The 19,876-nt window shown below is 36.5% G+C and overlaps 1 protein-coding gene across 1 annotated transcript in view; it reads left to right on the top strand.

Moving 5' to 3' along the window:
• Positions 1-17,899, top strand: part of DYNC2H1 (dynein cytoplasmic 2 heavy chain 1) — a 368,188-nt gene extending 350,289 nt beyond the window's left edge. The window contains exons 86-89 of the mRNA XM_045019043.1: positions 8,083-8,192; positions 8,542-8,623; positions 12,181-12,297; positions 17,283-17,899. Coding sequence (XP_044874978.1) covers positions 8,083-8,192; positions 8,542-8,623; positions 12,181-12,297; positions 17,283-17,441 — 468 coding nt within the window. The 3' untranslated portion in view covers positions 17,442-17,899. The remainder of the gene's footprint in view (positions 1-8,082; positions 8,193-8,541; positions 8,624-12,180; positions 12,298-17,282) is intronic.
• The last annotated feature ends 1,977 nt before the right edge of the window (positions 17,900-19,876 follow it).

Below are 19,876 nucleotides of genomic sequence, written 5' to 3'. Positions count from 1 at the left end.
TAAGATGGGGTCACAACTGGTTGAAAAAAATACTCTCAAAAAGTACTTATCAGTGATTCACTCTCAAACTGGAAGGCTGCATCTAGTTGGGTCCTGTAGGGGCCTGTCCTGGGTGCAGTCTTTCAATATTTTCAGTAATGATTTAGATAATGCAGTTGAGAGTACACTCCTAAAATGTGCAGAGGATGCCACACTGGGAGGAATTGCATGCACTTTGGAGGACAGAATGAGAAATTAAAATGACTTTAATAAACTGGAGAATTGGTCTGAAATCAACATGAAATCAAAAAAAGACAAATGTAACTTATTGCTGAAAAGGATCTGAGGGTTACAGTGAATCCCAAATTGAATTTGAGCCAACAATATAATGCAATTGCGAAAAAGGCTAATGTCATTCTGGAGAGTATTAACAGGAGTGTTGTATGGAAGACATGAGAGGTCTGTTCTACCCTGCACTGGTGAGGCTCGGGGGAGTATTGTTTCCAGTTTTGGGTGCTACACGTCTAGAAAGAAGTGGATAACTTGAAGAGAGACCAGAGGAGAGCCACAAAAATAATAAAAGGCTTAGAAAACCTGACCAATGAGGAGATGTTAAAAAAAAAAAAAACCTGGGCATATTTAGTTTTGAGAAGAGAAGACTCGGTGGGGACATCATAACAGCCTTCAAATATGTAAGTGCTGTTATAAGGAGGATGGTGATCAGTTTTTCTCCATGTCTACTGAAGGAAGGAAAAGAAGTACTCATTTTAATCTGCAGCAAAGGAGATTTAGGTTAGATGTTAGGGAAAACTTTCTGATTATAAGGATAGTTAGGTACTGGAATAGGTTACTGAGGGAGATAGTGAAATTCCTGTCACTGAAATTTTTTAAGAACAGATTGAATAGATGTCTTTCAGGTATGGTTGAGGTATACTTGGTCCTGCCTCAGTGCAGGGGGCTAAACTAGATGACCTCCCAAGATCCTTTCCAGCCCTACATTTCTATGATTTAATAATTGTGTTCACATTCAGCTTCATATATACTCATTTACAGTATTCCAGCCTGCAGGTGATAAATGCATAGATCACCATGCCCAGGTCTTCATCCAGGAGGGAGGGGCAAAGGCTTCTAGCAAGTTGAAAGTGGAAGAAGGCATTTTCAGAAACTGTTGTTACTTGGTCATCCATGCATAGTGAGGAGTCAGACAGGCTCCCAAGGTTTCATACCAGTTTAACAATTGGGGCTGTATGCCGTAAGTGGAAGGTGGGGACAAAAATATCTCAGCTAGTTCATCATAGTGTTTCCCCCTTTCCAATAGAATTGGTTTGGTCTTTTCTGGGTTCAGTTTGAGTCAGCTGCTCTTCATTCAGGAGCTGGTCCCTCCTAGTCATTTTGTAAGTTTAGTAGTGGTAGTGGTTGTATCAGTGGTGAATGAATTATATATGAGTGTGTCATACGTATGTTACTGACATTTGAACCAATCATGTCTCACTCTCTCCCGATAGTCTCATGTAGATATTAATAAGGGGGGATAAATATGAATATTTAAAATATATTTACACTTGCAGCTTAGTAGATGCCTTTATGAGTTATAAATAAGGCTGTAGATTAATTGCAATTAACTCATGCGATTAACTCAAAAAATTATCATGATTTAAAAAAATTAATCATGATTAATCACAGTTTTAAACAATAGAACACAAATTGAAATTTATTAAATATTGTAAGTTTTTCTACATTTTCAAATATTAATTTCAATTACAACACCGAATACAAAATGTACAGTACTCACCTTATATTATTTTTATTATAAATATTTGCACTGTAAAATGATTTAAAAAAATACTATTTTTCAGTTCACCCCTACAAGTACCATAGTGCAATTTCTTTATCATGAAAGCGCAACTTACAAATGTAGATTTTTTTTTTTTTTACATAATTGCACTCTGTGACGTTCTGTACCTCGGGGGAACACCCTACACCCCCATGTTCATCCTTATAAAATGATTGTGTGGTATCCAATACAAAGTTTGTCATGTTGGGTGTCTTTGGAAGGCTCATGATGCACTGAGCATTGTTGTTATAGTGATGTTATAGTAATTCTCGTTACAGTAATGTTATAGGATATAATTTCATGTATATAGTTACGAGGCTGAAAATGTATCCTCATGGCTTAAAGCAAGCCCAGGCAAAAACTCTCCAGGAATAGAGGGGCAGTTCATGCCTCATCAGGACATGTATGGGACAAACCCAGCCCAGCCTCACAGAAACAAAGGACACTGGCCTAGGCAACAACAAAGGATCTGTTGGACTCTCAAGTGAGTCACCCCCCTTCCTTTGGTAAGTTTGGAACTGTGATGAGGTAATGCTCACCTGACTCTGAAGGTGGGGGGCAAAGCCAAGAGGGAAGAAAGGACATGATAAAAGGGAGAGACATTTGCCATGCTCTTCCTCTCTCTTCCACCTACATCTACAGACACCATCACCACCAAGAGACTGAAGCGCTGATCAAAGAGGAGAGCCTGGCTGAAGGGCAACCAGCCAGCCTGTGATGAGAAGCATCTAAGTTTGTAAGGGCATTAAATGTATTAAGATCAGCTTAGAATGCATTTTGCTTTTATTTCATTTGACTAAATCTGACTTGTTATGCTTTGACTTATAATCACTTAAAATCTATCTTTGTAGTTAATAAATCTGTTTGTTTATTCTACCTGAAGCAGTGTGTTTGGTTTGAAGCATGTCAAAGACTCCCCTTGGGATAACAAACCTGGTACATATCAATCTCTTTGTTAAATTGACGAACTCATATAAGCTTGTAACATCCAGCGGGCATAACTGGACACTGTAAGATAGAGGTTCCTAGGGTCGTATCTGGGGCCAGAGATATTGGCTAGTGTCATTCGGCTGCACAATCCAAGGAGCTGCTTGCATGCCAGAGGCTGTGTGTGAACAGCCTAGGAGTGGGGGTTCTCACAGCAGAGTATGGTAAGGCTGGCTCCCAGAGTCAAGAATTGAAGTGACCTAGCAGATCACCAGTCAGATAACACCAGAGGGGAATGTCACACACTCAGAAACAAAACAATGTAAAACTTTAGCACCTACAAGTCCACTTAGTCCTACTTCTTGTTCAGCCAACTGCTAAGAGAAACAAGTGTGTTTACATTTACGGGAGATAATGCTACCCACTTCTTATTTACAATGTCACCTGAAAGTGAGAATTGACATTTGCATGACACTTTTGTAGCCAGCATTGCAAGGTATTTATATGCCAAATATGCTAAACATTTGTATACCCCTTCATGTTTTGGCCACCATTCCAGAGGACGTTTCCATGCTGATGATGCTCATTAAAAAATAATGCATTAATTAAATTTGTGAATGAACTTCTTGGGGGAGAATTGTATGTCTCCTGCTCTGTGTTTTACCCACATTCTGCCATATATTTCATATTATAGCAGTCTCGGATGATGACCCAGTATGTTTTTCGTTTTAATGACACTTTCACTGCAGATTTCACAAAACGCAAAGAAGGTACCAATGTGAGATTTCTAAAGATAGCTATAGCAGTCGATCCAAGATTTAAGAATCTGAAGTGCCTTCCAAAATCCAATCAGAACAGGGTGTGGACCATGCTTTCAGAAGTTTTAAAAGAGCAACATTCCGATGCAGAAACTACAGAACCCAAACCACCAAAAAGGAAAATCAATCTTGTGCCTGTGGCATCTGACTCAGATGATGAAAATGAATATGCATTGGTCTGCACTGCTTTGGATCATTCTCGAGCAGAACCCATTATCAGCATGGACACATGTCCTCTGGAATGGTGGTTGAAGCATAAAGGGACATATGAATTTTTAGCGCATCTGGCACGTAAATATCTTGCAATGCCGGCTACAACAGTGCCATGAGGATACCTGTTTTCACTTTCAGGTGACATTGTAAACAAGAAGCGGGAAGTATTATCTCCTGCAAATGTAAACAAATTTTTGTCTGAGCGATTGGCTGAACAAGAAGTCAGAGTGAGTGGACTTATAGGCTCTAAAGTTTTACATTGTTTTATTTTTGAATGCAGTTATTTTTTGTACATAATTCTACATTTATAAGTTCAACTTTCATGACAAAGAGATTGCACTACAGTACTTGTATTAAGTGCATTAATAAAAATAAATATAAAGTGTGTACTGTACACTTTGTATTCTATGTTGTAATTGAAATCAATGTATTTGAAAATGTGAAAAACATCCAAAAGTATTTATATAAATAGTATTCTGTTAATGTTTAACAGCGTGATTAATCACAATTAATTTTTTTAATCGCTCGACAGCCCTAATTATAAGTGTATTTTATTTAAAAGTATAAAGGATATCCTTCTCCCATGCTGTACTGTACACCAGGGCAAGTATCAATTTCATGTTTAGTTCTATGATCTAATGAAAACTTTTTGGTCCTGCAATCTTCCCAACCATAATTAATTATATTAATTCAGACATTAATGGAGTGAAATCTGATTGTCAACTGTGCTGGCCTTTTTAACTAGATTAAACATATGCATCTATATTCCTGCCAATATCTCTCTTTATCAGTTAAAAGTGTATTTGAAAACACTAATAAAATGAATGTATTAAATATAAATTGAAATAATGGTGTGGCTTCTTATAGTATTCTAAGCAATTTACAGTTTGTCCTAATCATCATCCACAATTATTACTGTACAATAAAAGGGATTACTGTTATTTAGAATCAGTAAAAGAAGTGTGCAGACAAGAGCAATTAACTGCATATCTTTAGCTAATGAAAATGGAAAGCAAAAAAACTAACTTGTCATAATTGTTTGGAATGAGAGTTCATAATCTATGTTGTGACAGATTTAAAGGTCACTGAATTAAATGTTTGAGTGTGGTAGAAACATGATGGAGATCTCTTTTGACACTTTGACAGAAAAAACTACAATTAATTAAGTGATAATTTATATGTATTTTAGATGACTTTCCCATTTCTAAGCTAATTTTATGGAAGCAGCCTATTAGCAATTTAAAGAAATCAGAGAAGTATGCTTTTTTTCCAGCAAGATGTGGGTGTTTGGTAAGTGCTACCTGCAATTATAAAAGTTATGTAGCTTCACAGTATTTTTTATTCCCTCAGAATCCGGAATAGACTAATAGGCACAGTAACACAAATTATGTGACTTCGCAAAGAGCACAACTTGTCATCCTTTCTATATGGTGATAACATAAAGAATTTGTGAGCTGGTATTTATTGGTTTAGTATTAGGCATTAATTTTTCTGTATACACATATGTGACGTGTGCCTATTTATAGAATTGTGCCACTAAACTACATTTAGAAGTCTATGCTGTTGTTTAATATTTATATAACTGTAAAATGGAGACGCCACAGTCAGAAATGAGGCCCTGTTGTGTAAACAAATATGAAGATATCTTCTCTGTCCTGAAGGGTTTACAATCTAAGGCCCAGAGTTTAAAAAATGGGATCTTAAAAATTAAGGCTCTTAAATCCTAATTCAGACACCTAAACAACTATCATGATTTTTTCAAAAGTGCTGAGCACCCAGCAACACCCACTGACATTAGTGGAAACTGCTGGGTTCTCATTACTTTGAAGAATTGGGCCTTTCATTCAGGAGCTTAACGTTAGGATCCTGTTTTGGGAAATTTTGGGCCAAGACTCCTTTACATTCCACAGCATTGTGACCAAGTTGAGTATAGTTTAAATCTGAAAGATCACAGTTCAGCAAGTATTTATTTTACAGTTCATATCCACATTTTGAGGATATCGGATTCCTCGATTTCAAATTGTTGTTAAGGTATGTTTTAGCATTAAAATTGCAGAGGGAAAAGGTCTGGGAGTGCACAATGTGAACAAGTGCCAGGTGATTAAGCATTTTTGTACTGAACAAAACAAAAGCTTAAAACCAAAAAACCCTAAACTGAAACGTAATATTTATATAAATAAATCGCTATTCCTTTGTCAGAGACAAGCAATACTAGAATAACTGCAGACCGCGGATAGGTGCCTGATGCTCAGGCTCCAGTCCTGCAAACACTTAGGCAATTGCTTAACTTTATGAATATGAGTAGTCCCATTATTTTCTTATCAAGGATATGTTCAGTCATGAAGGAAAGATAATTCCACCTGGTTCATATATAGTGAGCTGTTTTCACTGAAAATGTTTTTTAGTTTGCTAGATTTTGGCAAGTGTCTCTCACCTTTTCAGAAAGTGATTAAAGTGGGAGTAAAATGTTTAAGAGATGTCTGCTGTGGAAAAATATCTAGAAGAGTAGTTCATAGCCTATGTTTTTTTAAGATTGGAGACACCTTTTGTATTTGTGTCTTTTAACAACAAAGAGTGCATCTGGGGTAAAATAATGGAAAGTGTAGGAGACACAGCTCAGCAGTTCACTATAATTAATAATGAAAAAAGCAGTTGTAAAGATTGAAAAGTAAGACACACAGATTGTGTCTTGCATCTTAATGGCATGTTATTGATATAATGGTGGGAAGTTCAGAGAATGTATCTCAGAAAGAGATGGCTCATTTCTTCAGCTAACAGATCATAAAAGAGTGCCTCTGGTTGAATGGTCTAAGAACACAATAAATGTAAAACCAAAATTTTCAAACTTGGATGCCCACGGTTACATATCTGCATGTTTACTTACCTAAATAAACCTCCTGAGTTTTAAAGGTGTGGTAACTACTATTAATTTTAATTAAATGCTATAATGACGGAGACTATGAAGTTTAATTTTCATTTCATGTCCCTAGTCCGGTTATCAAAGTATCTGGAGTTTCCCTCACCAATTACATTGAGAAGACATATCTAAGAAATTTAGAGCTTAACCTGCAGTTGAAAATGCTGAATCTGCAATTCTCAAGGAAATCCTGAGCCATATGTTACCCTGAGTCATACACATGCAAACTTATTTTGTCAGTGGGGATGAAGCTATGTGTGTAACTGTAGCAATACTTTACCTCATTAAATTTTGTTCTCAGATCAATCATTTACTAATCGAGATAAAGGAGACTAGGTCCATGGTCAGAAATCATGACCAGTCATGTCTCAGCGAAACACCACCTTAGAAACACCTTTATAAGCCTCAAACGCTGCAATAGAAAGTATCATAGAAACAAAGGGGCCTTGCAAGGATTTATGACCAAAATAATTGTGCAATTGTGTCATTCAGTAGTTCAAGAATCTCGAAGAAAGTGTTAAATGTATCATTGAGGAAACTACCATTTTTAATAGCTAGAGGTATTCGAGAGTAGACTAGTTATGAAATTAAGAGACTCAGAGTAAAGGGAAACCATGCATTCTGGATAGGGGATGGGTTGGAGGACCAAGGAGATCTTTTCCAGCACTATCTCTCTATTTTATAATGTAGATGTTATCTAATTCCTATCAAAATTACATACTCTTCATATAATTGTACCAGACATTTTGAAGGGAAATTACTGGAATATACTTTAAAATACTTCTTTCACACTGCAGCATGAAAATCAAACTTTCTGAATTTAAAAGGTGATTTTCACAAAAGAAAATCAGTGATCATAAATTGAAAGAAATTTAGTAATCTATCCAAACTAAACAAACTAATAACAATAATGGGGATGACAGTTTTGTGGAACACATCCCCATTTGGAAATAATTTTAATTAGAAATTATGGTTACCAAAGATGAAATAGGAATGCTAGAGAACACCCTAAAAACCAGTGTTGGTATGCAAAGAGCTGAGTTCTACAAGTGGGCTGCATTGTTCAAAGGTTGGAGGTTTTTTTAAGTTTATTCATATTGGTGTGTCACTTCAGAGACATACAAAATAAACTACTGTCTTCAAAATGTTAAATGCTGCTTAGTTTTGTTTATTTTCTGGTTGCCAGTACCTAATGGTAGGAATCAGTGTTCCTCTTTAAGATTATAATACATTTATACTAACACATTTACCATTAATCATTTATACAAACAGATTTAACATTAAAGATAGCTGCCAAATTTGCACCAACTCAAAGGGCTAGAAGATAAAGCAATAAGTTACTGGTTTAATTGTTCTCCCAATTAATGGGCAATACATTTTTTTTTTTTTTTTAGAACTGGGTGGATAAAGCAGAAAAAAAGACACTGCTCTCAGACACCCTTGACCTCTCAGAGCTCTTCCATCCAGATACATTTCTTAATGCCTTACGCCAGGAAACTGCAAGGTAGGTGATGAAGCAGCCTATTTACACATTTCTCAGTTCCATTATTCCCCTTTCCCCTTTATATTTACTTTTTATTACTGTGGCTTCATTGTCGAGAAGCACACTTAACATCTTATGCTTCAAAATATGCTTCATCTTATTTTCTTATTATTTACACTGGGGTAAAATAGCTACTTTGTTAATTCAATGCTAAAAAAATCCTTTACTTTGTTGTAAAATTCTACATGTGTTTTTCTTTTAAATCTGTATTATGTGATGCAATAAACAGTGTGAACAACTTATTCCTGTTTTTATATTTGAATTTCCTATTACGTGTGTGGCATTTAGGATATATTTGATTATCTTTTAGGGTAATGAGCTGTTCGGTGGACAACCTTAAATTTGTAGCATCCTGGAAAGGTCAAATACAAGAAGCAAAACTCCAAGTTAAGGTACTGTGCGCACTCAGATTTCCATCTGAATTTCTGGATTATACATAACAGAAGAATAGTGGTTAGAATCACAATATGGGTATTACAAAAGTGTTGCTGGAATGTCTTATTGTGGCAAACAAAAGCCAGGTGTTTCACTGCATCGAGGGACCTTTCCAACAAAGATCACTGCCAGATGAAGTACTGTACCTGAGATACAAAGGATCTTCAGTAATTTACAGGTACAAAAATGTTAGTACAATAGAATATTATTATTAATATTCTTCAGAGGTAAAGGAGAGGATGGGGACAATTTTGTTTTTAGTTTTTAGTTTTAGTTTTGGGGTGTCTTTTTTTTTTAGTTATAATTATCATCTTAGAGCTGTTATTCCTCTGTTCTCTTCACGGTCATTCAAACAAGAATTTAAACTATAATCCTGTCTGATAATCTCTAATAGTTGTCCAGACTTAAAGACCTTGTGGCATTTAACAAGACATGTAAAAGGACATAAAAATAACTAACTTTAGCATCATGGTGAACATTTCCTTTTTAAAGATTTTTAAAGGAGTTAGGTCTCCAAACCCCATTGACTTTTCAGTATCTATGATGTGACTCAATCTCATTGATTTTTAATGGGCAGCTAACTCTAAATCCTCTTTAAATCCAAACTCTAATCACTGTACATTACCAGCACATTCTGTACACAATCAGTATCTAAGACATTCTTTTGTAAAGGAATCTCATATATTGTGTATTAAACACTATATATAAAATATGATGATGTATAGGATCCAAAATACATACTGTATCACATAATTAAAGACTAAATACTTTATACCAGACTATAGCTGTAATAAGTGAGAGTCAGAATCTTCTTCTTCATCATTATGTGCAGAATTATAGTTGCTGAGAGGAGGTCATGCAAATCTAATATTCAAGTGACAAGTTGGACAAGTTCTATAAACTTTGGGCTAAATTGACATTGAGTCTCCTTAATTATGCCACCAAATGTGGACATCTATTTTCATGTATACAAATCCCACAAACTCAAAAACAGGAATTTTCATGTGCAAAGTTTTCAGAGACTCCTTTGAAAATTTTGTCTTGTATGTTAAAATAACAATTAGAAACTTCTCTCTAAAGAAGGTGCTTGTGAATTTAGTGTTCATAGAAAGAAGCTGAACTGATAGCTTTGGACAGCAAAATCATGTGTTAACGCATAAAACATGTAAAGCAAGGCAGCAGCAATACAGGCCACCTGAAATCATTCCACCAGTGTGCTCAACCTTGCCTTGGAAAGACTACTGTTGTGCCTTTTAATTTCTATAATTCAGGTTCCAGTTGTCTGTCCTGAAATGCAGTATTTCCCATGGAATTGACCCAAACTATCTGAAAGATTGCTGCTCCCAAGGCTACATTCCTTTGGAACAATGAAACGTCTAACCAACAGGGAGAGGCTTATGAGTGTGGGAGACAGAACTCTCATAAGAGTTAGTTCAAGATTATGGCACTCTCTCTGTCTTTAGAGATAAGAAGCATCACAGACCTTACTTTCAAAATTCTTTCTTCTACTTAGCTTTCTCCTTCATAAATTCTTTATACACACACTCACACAGACGCAAAGACCCTATAATCTAACCAAGTTCATTTTTCTACAATTGAGAAAACAGAAAGAAGGATATTGTTACTTTTATTTCAAAATGCTGTTGTTTTTATTTTGAAATTCTATGTAAGAACATGGATGGATGGATGGATGATAGGGAGATAAGATCATAGGTAAGTAAGATTAGATGAATAAAACTATGGAAATGGAAAGACCTGAGAATCACACCAACACCAGAAGGAGGCTGATTTGTGTAATTGAGGCTCCTTAATAAGAACAAATAGGCCTGTCACCAGAGCTGATCAAGAGAACAGAAAGATGTGTTGTCTACCAGGAGCTAAGATATGGGATGTGGACCTCAGGCTGAAGAGGATCCTGATGTGAGCAGGAAAGATTTCACTGATATTCCTTCAGATGGGAAAAAATGACACTACTAGATTCTCTCTGAGATGCATTGAGAAAGACTACACCAGGCTGGGGATGATGCTTAAAGAAATGGAAGCTCAGGTGATCTTCAGTGGGATCCTACATGTCCCTGGACGGGGAGAATGAAGGCAAGACAATACTATGATGATTAACAGATGGCTCAGGCAGTGTTTCTATAAGGGGAGATTTGGGATGCTAGACTACTAGTAGGCATTCACAGACTGAGAACACTTCTTCTGGGATAGATTGCACCTGAGTAGAGAGGGTAATAGATTTCTGGGATGGAAGCTGGCACACTAATCAAAAGAGCTTTAAATTAGGAATGTGGGGCAGATGGTTGGGAGATGTTCGTATATTTTCCACCACTGATTTTAATATTCAGCTGGAGGAAAATCAGGTGAAAGAGGATACAGCAATGGAGAAAGGAACAACAGAGAATAGGAGAATGGACAATAAGAGTAAAGATAGTACAAACACCAATAACAGTAACAGTCAGGAGGCAATACTAGCAAGAAAATGAATATACCTAATCTGGCAAGGACATTGGATGATGCTAAGCAGAAACAACTAAGATTTTGGTACTGTATACTGATGCCTGAGTAACAAAATGGAGGAACTAGAATGCTGGTGCAAGGGGGAAAAAAAGATATTATAGCGATAATGGAAATATGGTGCAATTGTAGTCATGACTGGTGGACAGGTATTGAAGGGTATATGCTGTTCAGGAAATAAAGGCAAAGGTGGTAAAGTAGCATTGCATATTAATGGTGAGATCGAATGTAAAGAAATAAGAAGTGATGGAATGCATCTGTTTGGGTCAAAATAACTTTGGGAAAGAATGGTAACAGATGCTCCACAGGGATAGTGCTTGGGGTCTGCTACAGATTCCACAGGATATTTGAATGAAATAAGTGCTACCGAGAATTATGTTAGAATTTGTTTTACCCAATAGCACTTTAACCGAAAATCTTATTTCATATTGCTTACCATTTATTTTTTTCATCCCCCTTCTCCCTCCTCCATATTATTTCTGAATGGAGTGTAAGTAGAAAATTATCTTATTTCCTTCTGCAGAAAACATACAGGAGCTTATTCTATTCGTTGAAAGCTTAGGTCAAACTTCCAAGCAAGAAGCCTTCCCTTTTCAGTTATTGTTGTATTTTTTGTTGTTGTGTAGTTTTATTTTTTGTAATTTTGTTTCATGACATTGTTAATAAATGTTTACTTGGCTGTTGCCACTATATGTATATTAATCTAATGCCAGGGCACCTGCAGTTTCATAATTGATGACATTTACAGGTATTGTTCTCTAGCATTTTAAAAGAATGTTAAACCAAACCAGAGGAAGTTCACTCTGAAGAATAGTCTAGATCTTTTAAAATCATATTTCTCTTTCTCCCATGCAACGTTATAATAATTAGTTTTCTATTATTTAGAACTTGGTCACAATACAGAGGACTGTCCATGCCTTTGTTAAGGCACAGTATAATCATTACTGACATTTTAAGCTCTAATATATATCTGAATATTTGTGTGTTTGCATGACAGATAAGTGGCCTGCAACTGGAAGGTTGCAGTTTTGATGGACATCGACTTTCAGAAAATCAGCATGACTCTCCCAGTGTGTCATCAGTTCTCCCTTGTTACATGGGCTGGATTCCACAGGTACTAAATTATTAAAAGACCTAAACTTTTATAGTTTCCTTTCTTCATGTAATAGCTTTCCAGTCTGATGTTCCTGATCTGTTTGTTTCTTCTTTTAAAAAATGATCAACTCCCAGTTTTAATAGAACAAACAGTCATGTATAACATGGCAGATTTATTTACATTTTGGCCAATATTTTTTAAATAGTAAAAAACAAATGAAGAGAAAGATGCTGTAAAGAGGAAATGTATTCAAATCAAAGCTTTTATTATTTTTATTTTCTCTGCTTTAAATATAGGATCATACATTTTCAAAACTCTATTTAATAAAACTTATAAAAGTATTTGGAAGTTCTTAATAAACGAATTTTTCCACTAGAGTGTTAACACCATATAATGTAAAAAATGAGTTAAAGTAAAGAACATCTTAATAGCTGCAGGGGAAAAAATAAAACCCTTACCCCTTCTTATACCTAATGAAAAATTAATTCCAGTGATTATTGAAGTGCATTAGATGAAAGCAAAATAAGTAATCCAAACAGTAAAAATTGTAACCTGTACAACTTTCCAATTACAGTAATAATCTTTGTTAAATACTGGAATCAGAAGCTGCAAAGAAATGTCTTACATAGCAATTTCTCAAAGCATGGGGTAGCATTGCAAAATCACAAGCTTATAAAAGCTGTAGCTAAAAAGCAAACTAAAAAGCTTAACAGAACCATGGAAGATATATAGAAATATAAATACAGAAAAGCAAGAATTATATTTGGAGGGAGGAATGTTTTTTCCACTTCTGTATTACAGTAGAATCATTAGCAATACATTATTTTCCATCGTTTTGTGTCACTTTTTCTCCCATCCTGCAAACAAGGCCCTGTACAACAAATGGAAGTGGCAAATGGTGGGTTTTGGTATGTGTCAACCTGGTGAAATCTTCAGACAAAGTTAGCTTTTGGGGATAATAAATTTAGCCAGTACTAAGTAATAAAATGTGTTGAGAATCACATTAGATATTTCATTGTTATTGCTGTACTCTTTCCTGACCAAGAAGTAACAGTGCCTCTAACTGAATATCTGTAAACAGACATTAGGGGCTCTGTAGCTGAGACATATTAACTGCACCTATACTAGACTTTTTTCTTAAAATGTCCCAATTCTTTGCTACCACCAGTGCTGCCACACTAGTGATGCCCATGGTGAAAGCATTAATATAGACTTAATCGCCACGTCAAGATTTAGTTTGAGAACACAGTGGGTAAAACACTCTCAGCTGGTCTACACTGGATCTCTCACCATTGCTATCATCAATGAACCTACGATGATTGAAAATGTGAAGAAAAAATGTAGACAAAGCTAATTAAGCAGTTTTTAGTTCACCAAGTTAAAAAAGCTTTAGTAGCTCACAAATCCTTATTTTGTTAATGGAAATGAACAGATTCCTAAACTTTCCAAAATGTGCTGTTTTCACTAAATACAGTTATTCTAGACTTAGGAGTTACTGGGTCGGGGGAAAATATAAATTATTTTACACTGAGGCTCCGATTTAGCAAAGCACATACCCAATATGCTTAACCTTAAGCAGTATTGTGAGTAATCCCATTCCTATTCAGCAAAGCACTCAACCATGTGTTAAAGTTAAGCCTGTGTTGAAGTATCTGAAATTGGGCACCCAGAAAACAAGGAACACACAATTAGTGACCACTAGTTTAAAAAAAATGGTTTAAATTTGTTGCTCAGCATCATATAGGAATTTTGTGGCAGAAGCAGGAATAGAATATAGTTGTTCAGGGTATAATTCATCTGTTTTAATCATGTGATGATCCCTTTTCTTTCCGCACTCCACTGCCTCATTCACTACACAACTTCCACCTTCTGTAACAAATAAGTCCAGGATACTACAGACAACATCCTTATTAACTACATAATCCTGATTCATTCCCTGTGCACTACCCATCCTGTGACAGACTGACTGGGGGCCATGTGGAAAAAATAGCATGTGATCATGTAATTAAATATCGTAGCGTAATGCATACACACAAGTGGGCCTTATTAAGATTGCAGTATTTAAGTTGATGGAGAAACAGATGCAGTTATCAGAAAAGATAAGACAACTATGGTTTGAAGACCTATGCAAAGAATACAGTTCTCATATGTCAGTTCTTCAATCTGTTATAGTTTGTTTAAAGTCTTACAACACACCCATCAATGTGGTATCTTCCTAGTGCACACCAACATTCAGTTTGTGTGCCACTCTGTATGTGTTAGCATACTATATTTTGTTATTCTAATTAGGCATATCTCCTTTCTTCCATCATTGCTATGAAATTTAAGCCTGAGAAACAAGATATACTGGTAGACATCTCAAAATTAAGAAGCTCTTCTCTATGAATGGAAAGTATCTGCAGACTACTTGGTTGTTGCTTTGTTCAGAAGAACTTATTTTGAGAGTAGGCTTTCAAAATTAGAATTGCCAGTGTTTGGGAACATAACAGAGGTGACCTATTTAGCCACAGGAAGTGGAAAGGTAAATTCATATCAACCTTGTACAGTTACTGGTAGAGCCAAAACATAGCATTAATATTATCTTTAAAGGGGACCATTCTCTTCTAGCTATTGCAGGTGCCATGAACATAGATAGATATTCTGCATGCATTATGCTCTGTTAATCAGACATGTAATGACAACAAAACAGGGCACATGGCAAACAATATTATCTCCAGAAGAGGAAAGTAAGAGTGATATGTTTGTCCCATAAAGTTAATAGAACTTAAAGCTGTGGGATGCATTCCTGGTCTCATTGAAGATAATGGCAAAACTCATACTGACTTCACTGGAACTAAGATTTCACCTCAGTGTTGAAAAGATGAAGGAAGTTGACTTACAACAGCAATAAAAATCTTCAAAAATGGCTAGACATTCAGGTCTAAGATACAGTGCTGAGAACAGTCATTGTTTGCATTTTAACCTCTTTCCTGTTTTGAGATATGATATGGTTTCTAATAATGAACCTTTACTCACTCATGCTTGTTTGATTTGCACTAAAAGAACCCTTAAATTTTGTTCCAGTTCCTTACTGACAGAAGTCAAATGAGCTTATTGTTTGTTTCACAAAAATCTTTGACACGTCTCCGAGGATATAAAATGAGATTTTGAGTGTTGTGAGGAGTCTGGTTTTCTGACTACACTTATTGCCCAGAATTCTATCAAAGTATTGTATCATGTTTTAAAGGCTGGGTTAAATACTGCAGAAGAGCAAGGGCTAGAATGAGCCTTTAACCTCAGTCCTTTATAGTTGCAGTGCCCCAGGAGGAGCCCTCAGAGGGAACAGTGCGTCAGCCACAATTCTCCCTAGCTCCCTCTTGCTCTAGAAGTGGGGAGGGAATATTTCACTTTTCAGGCTACATCCAGATCTACTGGTCATTGTGGGGCAAGAGAAGGCAGAGCTATGGCTCAATCAACCCCTGGCTCACTTGTTCCTCCATAACAAAATTTAGCAGATAATTGTAATCCTCATGTAACAGCATGGCTAATAATTGCACAGAAATGAAGTAGGTATATGCATATCTGAATATCTGATTATAAATAAATTCAGCCAAACTGTTTAAACCTGGGTGCCTAAAGTTAACTTGCTAAATCCCTGTTTAAGCATCTAATGGAAATGGTCTATTTTCCAGAGGTGCCAAACACCACCACCTGCCACTGTAGTGAATATTGCTGTAAAGAGTTAATGCATTTCCCTGTGTATGACTAGTGAAAGCATCCACCCTTCTTGTTTTAACTGATATTCAATCATTTAAAATATTTTTCCATGTTTTGGATTGTTAAAGTTGCATGGAAGGTTTTTTGTTTTGTACTTGTGACTGATTCCCCTTTGATCTGAGCTCTTGTCTGTCAGTTATGAAGAGAGCGTGGAAGAGACAGTAGGCAGGTTTTACGCTGTGGGCCAGGTCCTTCGGTCTGGCTGAGCTTACGAACTTTGTGATCCCTCTGTCCTGCTGCTGGCTGCGGACCATGTCAGTCCCTGGCATAAGTTAGAGCAGCTCCCTGTGGCCTGGGGAGCCCTCCTAGTAACAGTATTCATTGTTTAAACACTAAACAATCCTCCAAGTAGTGTGCAACGATGGGGAAGGGGAATCTGTGTGGAGTAGTGTTCTGTCTGTCTGCCCAAGGGCAGGTCTAAAAGGATTTTTTTTATACATAAACAATGGCTGCTGCTCATCAGTTTGTGCATCTCAGGATGTGTGACAAGTCATATCCTCCAGGACACCCCATTCTCCTTCATAACCATTTCCCTTTTGCAGCGGCTCTTGTACTACTTCAGTGACCCAATCATACTCCTGCTGCAGCTGCTGCAGACATTTACTTCAGTGAGTACAAGGATGAGTAAGAACTCAGTCATTTAAAAACCCTGCACATCAGTCCTGCACAGACTGACTTATAAGTCAAAATTTAGAAATGACTGTTCTGGAATTTCAGAACAAGACTACTTTGTCTTGGTCTCTTTCTACTCACTGCAGGTCAAAAACCAAGAATATTTATTTGTAATGATTCCAGTTAAAATATGTAAATGTTTCTTTGGACAATAATGGCTTAAATAAAAGTAACTTTGGTTGGCAGCAGACTTTAAAAATCTTTGAAGTGGAAAGTGTTGGAGGTGTGCTCATGGGAGCTAATTCATTCTGCTTTAGATTTCTGGTGCAGGTGTTATATGATGTCAGATGTTATCAGTTTACCCTTCAAAACCTGACAGACACAGTAAAGAGAATTCAAATGCTGAGTTGTGTCAGAAGTCTAGAGAAAAATACTTTTTCTGAAACCTTTGCTTTCTCCTCCCTCTTCCCAGTCCTAGCCAACAGATTATTCTTCTGACACCTACAAAGGTTGCACTTATCACATTATAACTTCTGACTCTTCTTTGGATACCATGTCATCCGAGACTGTTCCTGTGTCATGTTAATATACCTACTGTATTTTTAAATTATAACTAATGGGTGGTTTGTTGACAGGATGCATATGGTCCATATTCTCCAGAGGAGTGCATATCCCTGCCAGTCTATACTAGTGCTGAGAGGGACTGTGTGGTGACGAATATTGATGTGCCCTGTGGAGGAAATCAAGACCAGTGGATCCAATGCGGAGCTGCATTATTTTTAAAAAATCAGTAAGATGAAAGTACACTAACTCTGTGCAGTCAGGTTTTTTTAACATCTGAGCTGTTTGCTGTCAGATGGCTTTGGTTTTATTATATGTTAAATATTAGTTTTAAAACAGAGGTGTATAAATCCCCAAAATGTTTACAACTTTAAAAAAAATGACCTGGTATTGGAATACATTGCATCTTTGTGAGGTGATGTAAAAATGATCCGCAGTACTATAATGCCAGATACACAAGTGGCAGTTTCTCAAGATTGTAATGTAATTTATTTTCTGTCTAATTTGTTGCAATCTTATATTTTGACTATTGCAGTCCCACAGAGATTGAACAGAAGTGAAAATCAAACATGTTTTCTTTGTTCTGCTTCTTTTTGTATCTTATATCTGTATTCTGTCTGATATGTTATATTTACAATTATTATGTAATAAAAGTAGCTGATGAGCCTTATTATGATTAAACTGTCTTTTCTGTGCACAAATTGAACATTTTTTGTATTTTTTTTAATTTACTGTAATGATTTTAACTATTCACATTTTACTTGAGCATGATCTGTAAATTACATGAGATTCATGCAGTCCTTGTGTGCTATCAGTTGGGACCTCTGTCCATTGCAGTTATCACACAGAAATGGCTTAACACAGAATTATGAAACCAGACGGAATTCAAACAATGTAGATATAAAAGAACAAATTAATGTGAACGCTAATGGTTTCAAAATTAGAATTTTTTAAAACCCTGCATTTTCCTTATCTATTAATATGCCTAAAAGAGGGACTACCAATGATGTCAGTAAAATGCCGAGTCAGATTGAAGAGACCTTCACCATGCACTGGACTGACATAAGAGAGACATAATTGTGTTTATGGGCATCAAGTGAGTCCAGTTCAGGATACTGTGTGTTTGAGCACACTGATTCACTCCAAGCAATATGACACAAAATGGTGTGTCACATTGGGATAGTGCCATACTTTGGGTATGCTGTTAGATACAGTACCAAATGAGCTGAGCCAAAACCATCCAAGAATAACAAAATCCCATCATGATGCTCATCTTAGTATCTAATTGTGGTTGTACAATGGCTTTATGAAGATAATTTTAGAAAACAAGTAAAGAATGAATTTATTGCATTACTAAAAATAGTTCCCAAAGAAAGGTGCAAGGACTGACTGATCTCTTTTACATTTATATAAATCAGGCAGCAATGCAGATACACCAAAGCAGAATTGGCATAAGGCCATACCGATTTTTTTTAATTAAGGCCATATCTCTCTTAATTGATGTTTATTTGGGGGTGGGGAAGGGTTGGCCATATGTGCAAATGCTTTTCTTAAGAAAGTGGCTTTCCCTCTCCTCTTCCTTCAAACCTGCCCCACTCCCCCTAAACCCCCTACATCCCGCCTTTTGTCTCTTGCCTAGGAAGGTTTTCGACTTTAATGTTACTTATTATAAGATGAATCAGAAGTTCTAAAATATTCTGATTCAACTGCAGTTATACATTTAAAGCGGAGTCAGGTATACCTACTGAATGGATTTACTTACAACATTTCAGAAAATTAACTTCTAGTCTAAGTGTCATAAATTTGGGGCCGATATACATTTTGCAGTTAGAACAAAGGTATTGAATCCCCACTGGAACAACAAATCTTCTTAACAATAAAGTTTTTAGGGACACCTCCATAAAAGGTAGTGACATGAAAATGGAGCACTGCATCCTAGATACTGAAGCCTGCCCCACACACAACAAATAAAGGGTAAAAATGCAGAGAATTTGCTAAAAAATGGACATTGTTAGGAGGACACAGTGTTGTCATACCATTTCTTGGGACAACAGAAGTTCTCTTGTAAAGTACACACTCCGTGAGGATTTATGAGGGGAACCCTCCAGAGCCACTATTGCCCCATTCCAGGCTTGCTTGGTAAAATACCTGTGGAGCAGGAAATATGGTTATCAAGTGAGCTCTGTGGTCTCAGTGAAGTCCTCTGTGGTTTAAGAAGATGACAATGTTGCTGACCCTAACTTTAGAGCCTGAAAGTAAAGTTCCATAAAGCAGGCTGGGCTGAAACTTCCCTGAGAGATGAGGGATCAGCTGGCTCCTGGTAGTTTCAGTTTCTCAGAACCAGGAAGGCAAGGCAGGCTGAGTAAGGCAGGGTAATTGTAGTAGTCCTAGCCTGGGACAAGGCAGGCTGGGAAATAAGGAAGTATATTAACTTTATTCTGCTCACAGATGGGAGAGAGCTGGAAGGCAGTAGACAGTGCTGACAACTTCTACTGTAAGTTATGAGCAAGTAAGCACTTTCTTTTTTTCTTTCGCTTTGCAATCATTTCTGAAACAGACACTGCTAACACATCAGAAACAGCTTCTGTTACTTTGTACAGATGTTTTACTGCCTTTTGGAATAAACTGAAGTACAAATCCCTGCAGAGGAGTCTGGGTTTTTGGGGGA

Source organism: Mauremys mutica, chromosome 1 (assembly GCF_020497125.1).
Source record: "Mauremys mutica isolate MM-2020 ecotype Southern chromosome 1, ASM2049712v1, whole genome shotgun sequence".
Taxonomy (NCBI): domain Eukaryota; kingdom Metazoa; phylum Chordata; order Testudines; family Geoemydidae; genus Mauremys; species Mauremys mutica.
The sequence above is the reverse complement of the archived record's forward strand: the minus strand, read 5'-3'. Positions and strand labels throughout refer to the sequence as shown.